This window comes from Esox lucius, chromosome 25 (genome assembly GCF_011004845.1).
Source record: "Esox lucius isolate fEsoLuc1 chromosome 25, fEsoLuc1.pri, whole genome shotgun sequence".
In the NCBI taxonomy this organism is placed as follows: domain Eukaryota; kingdom Metazoa; phylum Chordata; class Actinopteri; order Esociformes; family Esocidae; genus Esox; species Esox lucius.
In genome coordinates, this window is record NC_047593.1 from 11,103,443 (window position 1) to 11,116,853 (window position 13,411).

Below are 13,411 nucleotides of genomic sequence, written 5' to 3' on the forward strand. Positions count from 1 at the left end.
GCTTTGGCACTGTGTGCAGGTGCCAAGTCCTGTTGGAAAATGAAATCTGCATCTCCATAAAGTTGGTCAGCAGCAGGAAGCATGAAGTGCTCTAAAACCTCCTGGTAGACGGCTGCATTGACCTTGGACCTCAGAAAACACAGTGGACCAACACCAGCAGATGACATGGCACCCCAAACCATCACTGACTGTGAAAATACTGGACTTCAAGCTACGTGGATTCTGTGCCTCTCCTGTCTTCCTCCAGTCTCTGGGACCTTGATTTCCAAAGGAAATGCAAAATCAGAGAACATAACTTTTTGTCTTTAGCCCAGGCAAGATGCTTCTGACGCTGTGTCTTGTTCAAGAGTGGCTTGACACAAGGAATGCGACAGCTGAAACCCATGTCTTGCATACGTCTGTGCGTGGTGGTTCTTGAAGCACTGACTCAAGCTGCAGTCCACTCTTTGTGAATCTCCCCCACATTTCTTAATGGGTTTTGTTTCACAATCCTCTCTAGGGTGCGGTTATCCCTATTGCTTGTACGCTTTTTTCTACCACATATTTTCCTTCCCTTCGCCTCTCTATAAATGTGCTTGGACACAGAGCTCTGTGAACAGCCAGCTTCTTTAGCTATGACCTTTTGTGTCTTGCCCTCCTTGTGCAAGGTGTCAATGGTCGTCTTTTGGACAGCTGTCAAGTCAGCAGTCTTCCCCATGATTGTGTTGCCTACAGAACTAGACTGAGAAACAATTTAAAGGCCTTTGCAGGTGTTTTGGGTTAATTAGCTGATTAGAGTGTGGCACCAGGTGTCTTCAATATTGTTCCTTTTCACAATATTCTAATTTTCTGAGAACTGAATTTGGGGTTTTCATTAGTTGTCAGTTATAATCATCAAAATTAAAAGAAATAAACACTTTAAATATATCAGTCTGTGTGGAATGAATGTATACATTATACAAGTTTCACTTTTTGAATGGAATTACTGAAATAAATCAACTTTTTGATGATATTCATATTTTATGACCAAAACCTGTATATCACTAAATAGTTTGACGTTAATGAAAATGATGTGAATCATATGCTATGGCCTTCACAGTCATCACATTTCAACCCAATTGAACACCTAAGGGAGATTTTCAGCTAAGACCAATTTAAAAAATATATATTTAAATGACACTTTTTACATTATAAAATTGTGATATGAAATATAAAAATAAATATACTTCTTTATAGTAACGTTCCATTAAAAATAGGACACATTTTGTTCATACAAGTCAGTCAAGCTATACATAATAAATCTCTGCCCAGATTAGCCCAGAGGTGCATCCCTCATCACCAACTCATTCTCATAGTCCCGCTCCGGCTGACCCTGATTGGTTCCACTTCCGTTCTGTCCTCCAATGGGATGTGTTGTTTCCGACAGCTCCGCCTCTTCAGAAATACAGTGGATACTAAAGCTCCAAACAGCACCTCCAGCATGACACAGATTACTAACAACCCCCCTGGTTGTGTCTCCTCCATGATCTGCTGGAAGGAGGCTGTGAGGCAGGGCTCGCTGTCCCTGAAACCATCACTCTGGGCTGGGCAGAGACTGAAGTAGAGACCCAAGTTGTCTCTGGAGACGGTGACCATCAGGTAGGAGTGCAGCAGCATTGTGTGGCGGCCCTCGGGGTGCTCCCAGACACAGGGGAGAGGGGAGAGGTTGACGCAAGGCAGGATGACCAACAATCCCGCTCTCACATGCAGCTCCTTCACCAAAGGGGAACAACGCCCTGAGAGAGGAGGGAGAGAAACTGAGTTACTACAGAGAGAGTGGGAGAGAGAAAGGTGGTTGACAGAGAGAAGTGGAGGGAGAGTTTGAGAGGAAAATTTAGTAAGAAATATTGTGCCAATAATACTGGTTCTACTTACCCTCTCCAGTGCCACACGCCTTCAAAGGGTCCTCTGATTTATTTTGTACTGGAGATCTGAGAAAAGAAAGAGAAGACTATAGCAAGGCAGTAGTCTAAACAAACAGGAATGATAGAGTACTCTACACAGCTGGATAGAAGAGGTAGGCGGAGACAAAACGAGAGGTCTCTATGTAGACTCACTGTGTAGACTTTGCCACACACGCTCTTTCCTTGGCGTCCCACACACAGCCTAGACCCTGTGCCCAGGCACACACCTCACAGGTGGGGTATACGGCGCACCCATCCACCAGGACACGGGACAGAGCAGAGGGGGAGCCCAGCAAAGCATGGCCCTGAGAGGAACCAAAGGGGGTTAATAGGGTGTGTGTGTGTGTGTGTGTGTGTGTGTTTGTGTGCGTGTACATACCTGGTGTATTAGGATGTTGTTGATGGGCTCCACCAAATTTGTGATGGCGATCTCATTTAGCAGAGTGACGTTACGACCGACAACAGAAATGCTGTGCAACTCTGTGTTACAAACATTGAAACAAAACTCCAACACTACAAAATGCACACAACATCACAATGGCTTAAACTCATACCCCCTATTTTCTCTCGTCCTTTATTGTCAATTATTCCTCTCTGTTGTCCTCCATCAATCCCTCCCCTCTCTTGTCGTCCTCTATTATTAATCAGTCCCTTCTCTTGCATGCTTTATCATCAATCACTTCTCTCTCGCCCTCTATCATCGGTCACTCCCGTCTTTCTCACCCGTGCCCAGGTATAACACAGCGGTTGGCAGCTGTGATCCTGGTGTATGTGATTCCCCACCTCACCAGAAGGGGAACTGTGTCCACAGTTTGACTCATTAGCGGGTGTTCCTTGATGAACTGCAGCACCATTTCAGGCATACGGAGAGAGTAGTAACCCTGGGCTATCTGGTTATCATATTCACACTACGGGGGAAAGACCATACAGCAAAGGACTGAAGAAGTACTTTTGGGAGAAAAGGGTTTGATCGGAAACAAAAATGTCAGAGACATCTTCAGAGACCCCTGTGTGTGAAGCTTTAAGGCGTTACCTGTCCAGGTCGGGGGTCGGCCCAGACACAGAGGACCCCGTTTTCATATCCCTGAAGTCTCCAGTTGCAAACAGTTTACTGATGTCAGCCAGGCTGTACACACACACCGCTGACACACGTTCTCCTTCCCTGCATGCACAAAATCACACACACACACACAATAAAGTAAAATCCAATGCTGCTAAATTAATCTTGGGCTTGTAATCTTTTCATTTCTACAGCAAAATATGACCATCATTAAAATATAATCACATATTTTTTGCTACATTGGTTACATTTGAAAAAGATTTCATTTAGCAGTTACTGTACTCACCCGAATGACACCCCATTGTCCCCTGTTCTTATCTGTCCACTGTAAAACCCCCACCCCTCAACCCCTCTCTCTGCGCTCCACGTCTTCTTCTGCACCCGCTACCACCTTACGAGTGGGAGGTGAACAGGGCGTAGAAGTGTGTGCTGCTGGGGTCTCCGACGCGGTGTTCCAGGGGGTAGACGTGGGACAGGATGGTGTAGCTCCGGACATTGTTCTGATCCTTACACACCAGCTGAGCCTTCAGGAAACTGGTCCACCGGTTCTGCAGGATTTTAGAGCCCCCTATTACCCTCTGGCACAGGCAGAGCATGGGAAAAGAGATGGACCGGGAGAGAAAGAGGTAAGAGTATGAACTTATGAACTGAGAAGCACACGTACATTAATTAGCAGCCTGGAAATAGATGCATAACAAGAAAGCGACTGATGTTGTTAACTCTCACCTTGCAAACTCTGGCAACCCGTGTGACTCTGACCTTGGGGTTATACTCTCCTGCAATGTCAGTGAAAAAAAAGTAGATCTTATCTTCTCCGTGGCTTTCCTTGACCAGGGCAGAGCTCACAAACCAGGGATCTGGACTCATCAGATAATCAAAAAGCAAAAATGATTTATTAGAAAAGTTATGCTACACTCGTGAAGCACATCCTGAGTCAAACATATTGGATATATTATGTTTCTCTGGGTTTCAGGCATGTGTGACTGAGAAGTGGGTCGTACCATTGAGCAATTTCATAGACTTGAATATGCGCACTGGTTGATTTGGTGGATCTGTTGCCCTGATGATGTCAAACTCTGTACACATGAAGTTGTAACAGGCAGTGGTGAACAGTACACCATCTACATGAAAAGATGAGAATGTGTGAGTCCATTTCATTTGTGGATTCCAAAAAGTATTTAATATCTGTGTTGGTGTGTGTCCATGAAGAAAACATTTATATTGTTGGCATAGAGCAGAAGTGTGAGTCGTTGTCGTTACTATGGGGTGGTCATACTCTGACTGTATTATATGATGTACAGTGTATATATATATATGAAATGCGTGAACGGAAAACCGGCGGTCCCAGTTATAAAAAAGGCTAATTTTAGGTTAGCAGTAAGGTTGAGGTTAAGGTTAGAGTACGGTGTAGGATTAGTAAATGTAGTATATTTTAAGGGAAATGGCGTCCCTATTAAGACAGCAAGATAATCGTGTGCCCGTCACCTGCAGTAACAGCTGTGTGACTTTGCCTGGGGTTATAAGGACACTTTCCTTTTCCCTGTACCATCTTCACTTTGTCACCATCCTTCATCAGGGAGAATGTTGCAGGGTCCTAACACACACACACACACACACACACACACACACACACACACACAGTGATGATTGATGGATGGGGGGGTATTTTAGTACAGTAACATAACACAGACATAAACTGAACGTAACTGACCATGAAAGCACACTGTGGGTCAAAGGCGTAGGAGCCACAGACATAGACAGTCCCATTCTTCAGAAACTCCAGCAGACAGATGGGACATTAGAGGGGAGAACAACATAATTCATGACACACACATATGCACTAACACAGCTTCATACCTGATCAGATACAACTGAAAATACTTGCCACTAAAGAGGATGTGGATTGGTGTTCAAAGGAAGCTGAAAGCATATGATGCATGGCCCACATCAAAGATACTGCTTTATATACACACAGCTTCATATGCCACTTAAGACCAACAGCGAACCAACATTGCTTACCTTCTTCTGGCCTTTTTTAATACAGGCTTCCGTATCAAGAGTGCCATTTGCAACACACACTTGCTGGTGGAACTTTAATTCCAAGGCACGTTGTTTGTCAAATGGTTTGTTAAGAACTCTTGTAGAGTAACAGTGAGCAGTAACTTATCGGTCTTCTCCAAAAAAATGTGGTCAGTAAAAAATATATAAAACATTTTTAAAGGCAGAATGAAACATGCGTCTGTGTCAGTTTCCTTATCTGAGGGACCCAGAAACCATTTGGTTAAGTGCCACTTCCTTTACTGAGAATTACCTCAAACACTGAGTTCACACATCGCTGTACATCAGTTAGGTATATTCAATTCAGATCTTTTTGCGGTGTGTAAACAATTTCTCTGTTTAACAGTACAAATAATCTAAGTAGGACCTACAGTTATCTACGAAAAGCATGCAAAATTAGGACTATCCTGTCAATGCATCCTATCCTGTTATGCATGCATGCAATTGAACAGAAGCGTTCAATTTGCAGTGGTTTCTTCATTTAAACCCTTCTGTTTCTCACCCAAAACCTTCCTTTTCTACTTTTTTGGAAAGTAAAGAAAAAGGTGAAGTGGTTTCATATCTACTCATCTATAATGTGTGTAATATTGTAACATAATTTTTGTAAGTAGATCTAAAGGTTTCATTTTTACAGTGTTAGAGTTTGAAAAATGCTTTTTGATGACCCATTGTTTTTTGTATTAAGAGTTGTAAAAATGTACCAGTTTGTGAAAATAGCAAAAAAGCAGTTAAAAAATAACTGTTGTGAATTCTTTACACCATCAAAGAAGCCAGCCTAATCGTGGAGGTTTTTAGGCTTGAAGTCTATGGAATGCCGTTTAAGTCACTATTAAATAAATAAATATGGCTATGAAATGAATCCTGAAATAAAGAAATGAGGCAAAAAATATATATTCTTGAGGCCAAAAATATACTCTCTTTTGTTCCCTTTTGTTTCCGTTGTCCCTAAATGTAGCCTGTTCTGTCTCGTTTTCGTCCTTTGTTCTTGACAATAGCTTGTTCTTCAATTCGTTATTGTTTTCACTTGTCTTGTTAACTCCTTATTTAGCCTGCCCAGTTCTGTTCAGCCTTTGTTGAGTCATTGTGTGTTTTTGCCAGCCTGCCTGATTTCTGTTGTTTTGTTGTTTTCTCGCCTGCCCTAGTTTATTTTCATTAAAGCCATCGTTGTTCCATTAACTCAGCGCCTGTGTCCTGCTTACCTCCACTCATGACAGAATGACTCAACCAGAACAAATGTACCCGGTGGATTCATGGAGACGACTGGGAGACCAGGAGAGGCGCCTCAATGAGCTTGCCCCACTCGTTATGAGGGCCATAGCCTTCCGCCAGGGGGCTGCTAGCTGGTCATATCTGCCCTCCGCCCGGAGACCTCTCTAAAGAGTTTTTTGGGGGGACCTATGGGGGAAGCTGGCGTGGAGGGTGGAGGAGAGTAATGCACAGCAGTGCTCCTGTGCCGGTGGAGCCTGGCACTACAGATTCTCCCACGTCGGCCCCCTGCCCATCGTCCCTGGTTCTGCCCTTGGGTCAGCACATTCACCGGCGCTGATGCCCTGCTCTGCTCCAAGGCAGAAACCCCTGCCTGCCATCACACCACGTCTGGCTCTGGAGTCAGACATCACACGCATCTGAACAATGAGCAGTGACGATGTAGCCAACTATCCTTTCTATCCACCAGGACTTTTCTCGTCTTTCTCATATATTCAAATTCAGTGATTCAGTGCTGCTGTTGCTTTGGTCTGAAACTGTGAGATAACCACGCCCCATTCATTTGAATATATCAGATGCAGATGTGTCATCATGAAATAAATATCCCTTGAAATAAATAAATGTGGAATAATCAAATAAGTCCCTTGAAATAAATAAATGTGACATTATGGAATAAATGTCCCTTGACATTAATGTTGTATTATGAAATAAAAGTCCCTTAAATAAAAATTTTCTTTTGAAAAAATAATTTGAAAACAAAAACCCATATGTATTGCCTCATTTATTTATGTCAGGATATTTTTCATAGCCATATTTATTTATTTAATATTGACTTAAATGGCATTCCATAGAAGTCACAATCTGCGTAGCCAAGACTTGCCAATCCACATCCTGGCAGTAAAGTTGTGCTTTTTTGAAGTGCTACAGAGCCTGGTAGCTGTCCACCGCACAGTTTATACTTCCTGCTCCATCAAATATCAAATCATAGATTTACCGTAATCAAATAGAAAACAAGGCTATATATTTAAGCATCAGTTTATCCCGCTTTGCAATAATTCCTGCGCCTCATCGTTACCACGACAACGGTGTAACAGATATCCACTCAACCTCAAGTTCCACACATGGACTCACGATACATTCACACTGTTCGCGGAATTTTGGATAGCCAACGCTAGCATCGCCCAGAGCGCTTTGCCTGTGGGAGTGTCTGTGGGCGAGCTAGGGTCATAACAGCAGGTAAGCTGTGTATCAAGGTCCGAGCATAGCAAATCTGTAAGAAGAAAGTTCAGCTTTTTTCATTTATTATTATTTAACCTTTATTTAACCAGGTTAGCCACATTGACAATATCTTTTTCAAGAGGGACCTGGCCAAAAATACCAGCACACAGAAGTTACAGTACATAAAATCACAACATAAAACATAAATTACCATCATTCCAATTAACATCAATATTCTAAACATTTACAGCAGCCCATTTCAATATTTATCATGGATTTGATTTTGTACTTAAAATCATAGCCACTAAACAACTTCAAAATCTTTCGTAGCTCATTCCAGGTGGAAATTGCACAGCTTTTTTCCAGTGCATGTCCTAGGAACCGTCAATAAAATACAGTTATGAGAGTGCAAGCAATATTTCTCATTAGTCTGCTGGACAATGCTAGAGTATAAATAAACTGTGAGCACTCCAAGAATGGCCTTGTAATTTTTTTTTACCAATGGGATATTCTGCATAGAGCTAGTGATGGCCACCCCACTCTCATACAGGGTACACTGGTGGGCGAGAGATTTAGAGTTTGTAACAAACCTCAAAACCCTATGGTGTACAGTATCAAGACATCGCCACAATCGAATACAGGCAGAAAGGTAGCATACACAAGGCCCTTTCTTGCCTCATGAGAAAAACATGACCAATTTCTGATATAAAAACCCAACTTTAACCTTTTACCAAGTGCAAAATATGTCCTAATGGAGAGTATAAATGTTACGTTATGTTAGGTTACATTACAATGCGCTACCAAAAGTATAATACATTATGAATTGGCTAAAACATAACATATGTTACAAACACTATTAATATAAAATAACATAAAATAATATGTTATGAACGCCATTAAAACGTATATGTTACGAATGCTAGACAAGCGTATCATATGTTACAAACAGTACGAAAACGTATCATACATAATGAATTCGAACAACACGTCCAGAGCTGTGATACCTAACATTTCAAACCAGCGACGTTCAGCTCTGAAGGAGGAAGAAAATTAACGTATTGATGTTGTAACACCACTACTCCCTGAGCAGTGGGTAGAACACAAGCCTTTCACTTTTTTTTCTGGATTATTACTCTAATGAATAATAATAATAATAATAATAATAATAATAATAATAATTACAATAATAATAATTACAATAATAATTACAATATCTAATCTAATAATAATTACTATACGAATTTGGTTGTCAAAGATTTACGTCAAATAGCCAACGTAGTGCCCTGAGACCATATCACCATGAGTTTCTACTGATAAGCATATATCCAAGAAACGCATTTTAATACATTTTTCCATTGTATATTTCTCTACTCAATTCATATGTATCATTGATGTTATTCTGACACAACCTGCAATGCTATCTAGCAAACCAGCCACCAGTCTGCTAACGTGGCTAGCTATCTAATATTGACGCAGAAGCATCAAATATTACGGCCACCTGTCTCGGTGCTGCATTTTTTTGTTTGCGTCTCGGTAGGAATACAGCGTGCAATCGTACAGGGAATCCCATGCTACTAAACGTTTTTAAAAAAATTCATCCATATTTATATAAAGGACAGCAAAAGAAGACAATGGAACTCTAATTGTGGAACTAAAGTTATTTGTAATATTAATTGTACATATAGCATTTCAAAACCACCTACACAAATCCCATGATTGACCAGTCCCAAGCGAAAGGTGCAGGTCATTTGCATAAATTTGGGAGATCAGGAACTTTCTCTTCGCCTCTCACGGATCCCACGCGTCGCACCACAAGCTACTCAACCGCCACGCATCCCTTTTTTGAAATTAATTGAGCCTGGGAGAACAGTGTGGATGTAGCCAGGCGCACAAGGGCGCGCACATAGCCAGGCGCATAACGGTTTCAGACAGTTTTTAACTCTGTTTATTACGAAGCAATTTACAATTATTTCTGACTATAAAACTCTACTTTAAACTGACTTTGATCACTAAGAAATTAAACTGTGGTAAGTATAATAACGAAAACAGAAAGTTAATTATTTAACTGAAATACACGGAACGATTCCGTATTTTATGCGGAAAGGGTGGCAAGCATAAAATAGCCTATGTAAATCAGTATTTTGTCGTTACCTAAATTCTAAAATTAAAATGATAAAAAATGTACCATTAGCAATTGGACCTAGCTACTTACCTTCGTGTTTGGTTGTTTGATAAGTTGAACAAGTTTAGCCAAAATATTAATCCAGTTAGACAGGTGGACTTCATGTTGCAAGGTATCAGAATGTTGGTTGACAACATTCTTCCGCGCGTGACAAGTGTGCTTCATAGACCAGAAATTTCAAAACCAAACATTTAGGTTACGAATTGTTTATTACATAGAAATAAGGCGATATTAAGTGGGGCCTACACTCATTTTGTCTAAAAGAAAATATGTTCAAAGTAATGGTCCGTGCCTGTTTCCTTCTGTATTTCTCTATAAGAAAGGTTTCGAAGCGAACATGCTAAACGCACAAACCCTTGAACTCAGATATTGATTTTGTTAGTGTCCATGATAGTCTAGTGAGGGGTCTCCAACCCTTCTCTTCGAGTGCTACTGCCCTGGTTGGTTTCACTCCAACCCCACATGCAGCCTCATTCAGTTATTAACTGTCGAATTATTAGAATAACCTTAGTGTGGTATTGTAGAGCTCTAAAACATAGAGCCATTAAAGACCACATCAGGGCCAAACAAGAAATACATTGCTAAATTATTTCATACAGTAGTTTGCACAATTGATAAACATATAAAAGGGAGTGTGAACACCAGCAAAGTCTTTCAACATCTAGGAGATTATCACCAAGCCAGAGGAGGAAATCCGAGAGCCCCATGACTGGGTCAAAACATATCTCTCATCATACATCTCTGATGATGAGGAAGCCTTTAACCTGCCTGTATTGTGAAACCTCTATCCACTGCAAAGAATAGCTGGTGTCATAGCATATCTGTCCAACTGAACCGGATATAGATAGTTATGACTAGATGTTTTTTTGTATTGTCTCATATATGAGCCCCTCAAATTTGGACCATCAGGCCACAGTTCTACTCTTTTTAACCATGTTGCAAACAATTTAGTACGCAACGTAACCACTCATTAATACCTCACTAAATTGTCTATATATGTGTATCACTGTATTTAGTTTTTTTTCCCTTGTATGTAGTTTATTTACATTATTTATTTGTTTCTATGTCATCTTCCTCTTTCAATGAATTACCTGACTTCACCTTGATTAAAAATCAGTCAGCACCTATAATTGCTTGAAATTAATAAATAACGACCAATAAATAACTCACAATAACAGAGAAAGCAAGAAAGATAAGAGATAAAGTTGTAGAGAAGAGAGAAAGTTGTAAAGCGCAGGAGAGACGACCGAAAAGAGAGTCGTAAATATGTTTTTTTTTACTGAAAAGAGTTTGTAATTACAAAGCGTTATACTGTGACAGATTCATGTTAACTTTGAGAAAGAAACCTTTTTAAAGCAACCTGATTGGCTGTTAGAATAATTCTAAAACCCACCCCATTACACAAATTGGGGGGAACAAAGTGACCCAATGGTTTGTTTTGGGACAGTTTCACAAAACTAATAGCAGAAGAAACATTGATGGAGGCACATCCATTGGGAATTTATTGAAGTCATCAATGAAAAAATATATATTTACTGAAAATGATGCAAGACCTAAAGGAAGCGCATTCATTTGACTTGTTCCCTTGCTCAGACAGGTCATGCATCTTCAAATGGTTGCGTGAAACATCATCAAAAGTGTCATGAATGACAGACATCAACATCAAATTATGTGGTTAGCTGATACTGAAAAAAATTTTAGAAACATGATTTAATGATCTAATTTGATCCATCAATGCCTTATAATCAGGTTTTGGATCTGGCGGTGGATACATTTTTCAGACGTTTGCCTATGAGACTTGGAAGCTTGTTTTTCCAGGAAGCTTTATCTTGATGCCGTTGACAGCTTAATAGTTTGTGTATACGTGTGTGTAACCGATCTTCCCTAGCTTTTACAAGTCGTGCAAGCTCTTTTCAGAAAAATAAATGTGGATCTGCTTCGTCTTCACTATTAGAACTCTCAAACAATGATTCGCGAGGTGGGGTTATAGAAGCAACAATACGGTCACCCTGAGCAACACCATCGTTACTACTTGTGTTCGTCAAGCCATCTTGTCTCAAGCCATCTTGTCTCAAGCCATGTTGCTCTGGAGGATGCAGGGCAAGTTGATCAACACTGACATCTTGTGGCTCTTTGGAACCTGATACATCTACGTTGTCTGAAAGGATAAAATAGACCTAATTTGAAAAATGTGTAATACGTTTTACAATAAAATGTTTAAGATAATACTTGACATTTCTTACAACTTGAGCGCTTGGTAAAATCTGATCCAGGGTTTTTTGTCGGCAATTTTGCAAAGAAACAGTTTTGCTGTTTTTATTCTGTGCAGGGCCCAGGAGGACATCGGGTTAATCTCTGTACGCCTCGTCAGAATCTGTTTTTACACATTTAAAGTGCAAAATGGGACATAAAATGCTTTTTACAAACCGATAAAACAACGATTTATAGTGGAGAAGGAGAACTTAGTGGGGAAGGAGAACTGACCCAATCCCCCAGCACAATGGTATAGCGAAACTGTGGCCCTACCCGGGGGAGGCCCCGGACAGGGCCCAACAGGCAGGAAATCAATCCACCCACAATGCCAGGCATCAACCAAAAAGACACCCACAAACCGCAACCACCCTGAATGAGGGCCGAGTTTTGCCAGCAGAGTACAGCCCAATTGCACAAGTGCGCAACAGAGAGACAACAACAAGCCAGTGACTCTTCCCCCAAAAGGCATGGAGGGAGGGCATCCCAGTGGTTTCATATTGACCTGAGAAACTGAAACAGGTTCATCAAGACAACTGCACAAACACATTATATGTGTAATTTTATCCACTGCTTTTCTTTTAATCAGTGAAATCTCCAAATGGATGGAAAATGTTTGGTAACAGCATCTATTACGTCTCCACTGAGAGAAATAACTGGGAATATGCCAGCCAGGACTGTCTGAAGAGAGGGGCACAGCTAGTCATCATAAACAACCAAGAGGAACAGGTGAAAGGGAGATCCATAAGAGATTTAGGGATTTATATGGTTATTTTGATGCTATTGACAACATCTTAATTTTTTTAGATAGAAATTCCTCATTGCATTAAACATACGTACTTGGATCGGTCTGTCTGACATAGAGACTGAGGGGACCTAGAGATGGGTGGATGGCACAAATCTGACTACAGCGTAAGAGATTATACTCTGTATGAAACTACATTTCATGTAAACCATTCTTTAAGTATCTGTTTTAAAATTTGAAGTTGTTTTGCTAGCCAATGATTACTAGCATTGGTTCAATGACTAACAGCTAGTCAACAGTAACAGCTAGCATAAAAACTGTTAAATGTCTAGTCATTGTGCTAAGGCTGTTTCACAATTTCATCAGTGCTAGTTGTCAACCTCCTTGAAAATTGAACACAGATATATAAAGATGATTTCCACTAGTTTGTCTGACCTTCAAAAAAATCTGCATTCTGGATTTCTCTGGTTTTCTGTTTCAAACCTGCTATAGGTACTGGGCAGCACCACAGCCTGACAATGGTGCTGTATTCTATGGAGATGAGGACTGTGCTGAGATTTATATTAATATTAGAAATTCTGTGAATAAATGGAATGACGTTTCATGTACCAAGCAACTTTATTGGATTTATGAAAAACTCATTGAGTAACAATACCATGTTTTCTACAGTACAATCAGAATGCATTAAATTTAGACTAGGTCAGAAGTATGACCAGATGGACAAGGACAGGGACAGCAACGAGTCCCACAAACCATGTACTCCGCAGGTG

The 13,411-nt window shown here is 40.6% G+C and overlaps 1 protein-coding gene across 4 annotated transcripts; it reads right to left on the minus strand.

The window, feature by feature from the left end:
- Positions 1-991: 991 nt before the first annotated feature.
- On the minus strand, positions 992-9,947 carry LOC105007969 (semaphorin-4B-like). Of its 4 annotated transcripts, none has more exons than XR_004575465.1 (11): positions 9,677-9,947; positions 4,694-4,759; positions 4,468-4,576; positions 3,984-4,103; positions 3,709-3,839; positions 3,379-3,560; positions 2,956-3,084; positions 2,302-2,830; positions 2,076-2,227; positions 1,894-1,949; positions 992-1,754 (listed from the first exon to the last, which is right to left on the minus strand). XR_004575465.1 is itself a non-coding variant. In XM_034290932.1 (8 exons), exons 1-8 carry the CDS (start codon positions 9,809-9,811, stop codon positions 2,809-2,811), a joined length of 894 nt encoding a protein of 297 aa, XP_034146823.1. In that variant the 5' UTR covers positions 9,812-9,947; the 3' UTR covers positions 2,258-2,808. The 4 variants fall into 4 exon arrangements, 1 of the variants encoding a protein (XP_034146823.1); XR_004575467.1 differs by lacking the exon at positions 9,677-9,947 and adding an exon at positions 5,002-6,949 and having other exon boundaries at positions 4,694-4,902; XM_034290932.1 differs by lacking the exons at positions 992-1,754; positions 1,894-1,949; positions 2,076-2,227 and having other exon boundaries at positions 2,258-2,830.
- Between the last annotated feature and the right edge of the window lie 3,464 nt (positions 9,948-13,411).

Excerpts from the sequence above, each read along its gene's own strand:
- LOC105007969 (XM_034290932.1), bottom strand. The coding sequence starts at position 9,811 with ATGAAGCACACTTGTCACGCGCGGAAGAATGTTGTCAACCAACATTCT. Across the intron at positions 3,840-3,983 it reads GTCTATGAAATTGCTCAATG|ATCCCTGGTTTGTGAGCTCT; the intron begins GTACGACCCACT and ends TGATGAGTCCAG. Across the intron at positions 3,561-3,708 it reads GGGTTGCCAGAGTTTGCAAG|AGGGTAATAGGGGGCTCTAA; the intron begins GTGAGAGTTAAC and ends TGCCTGTGCCAG.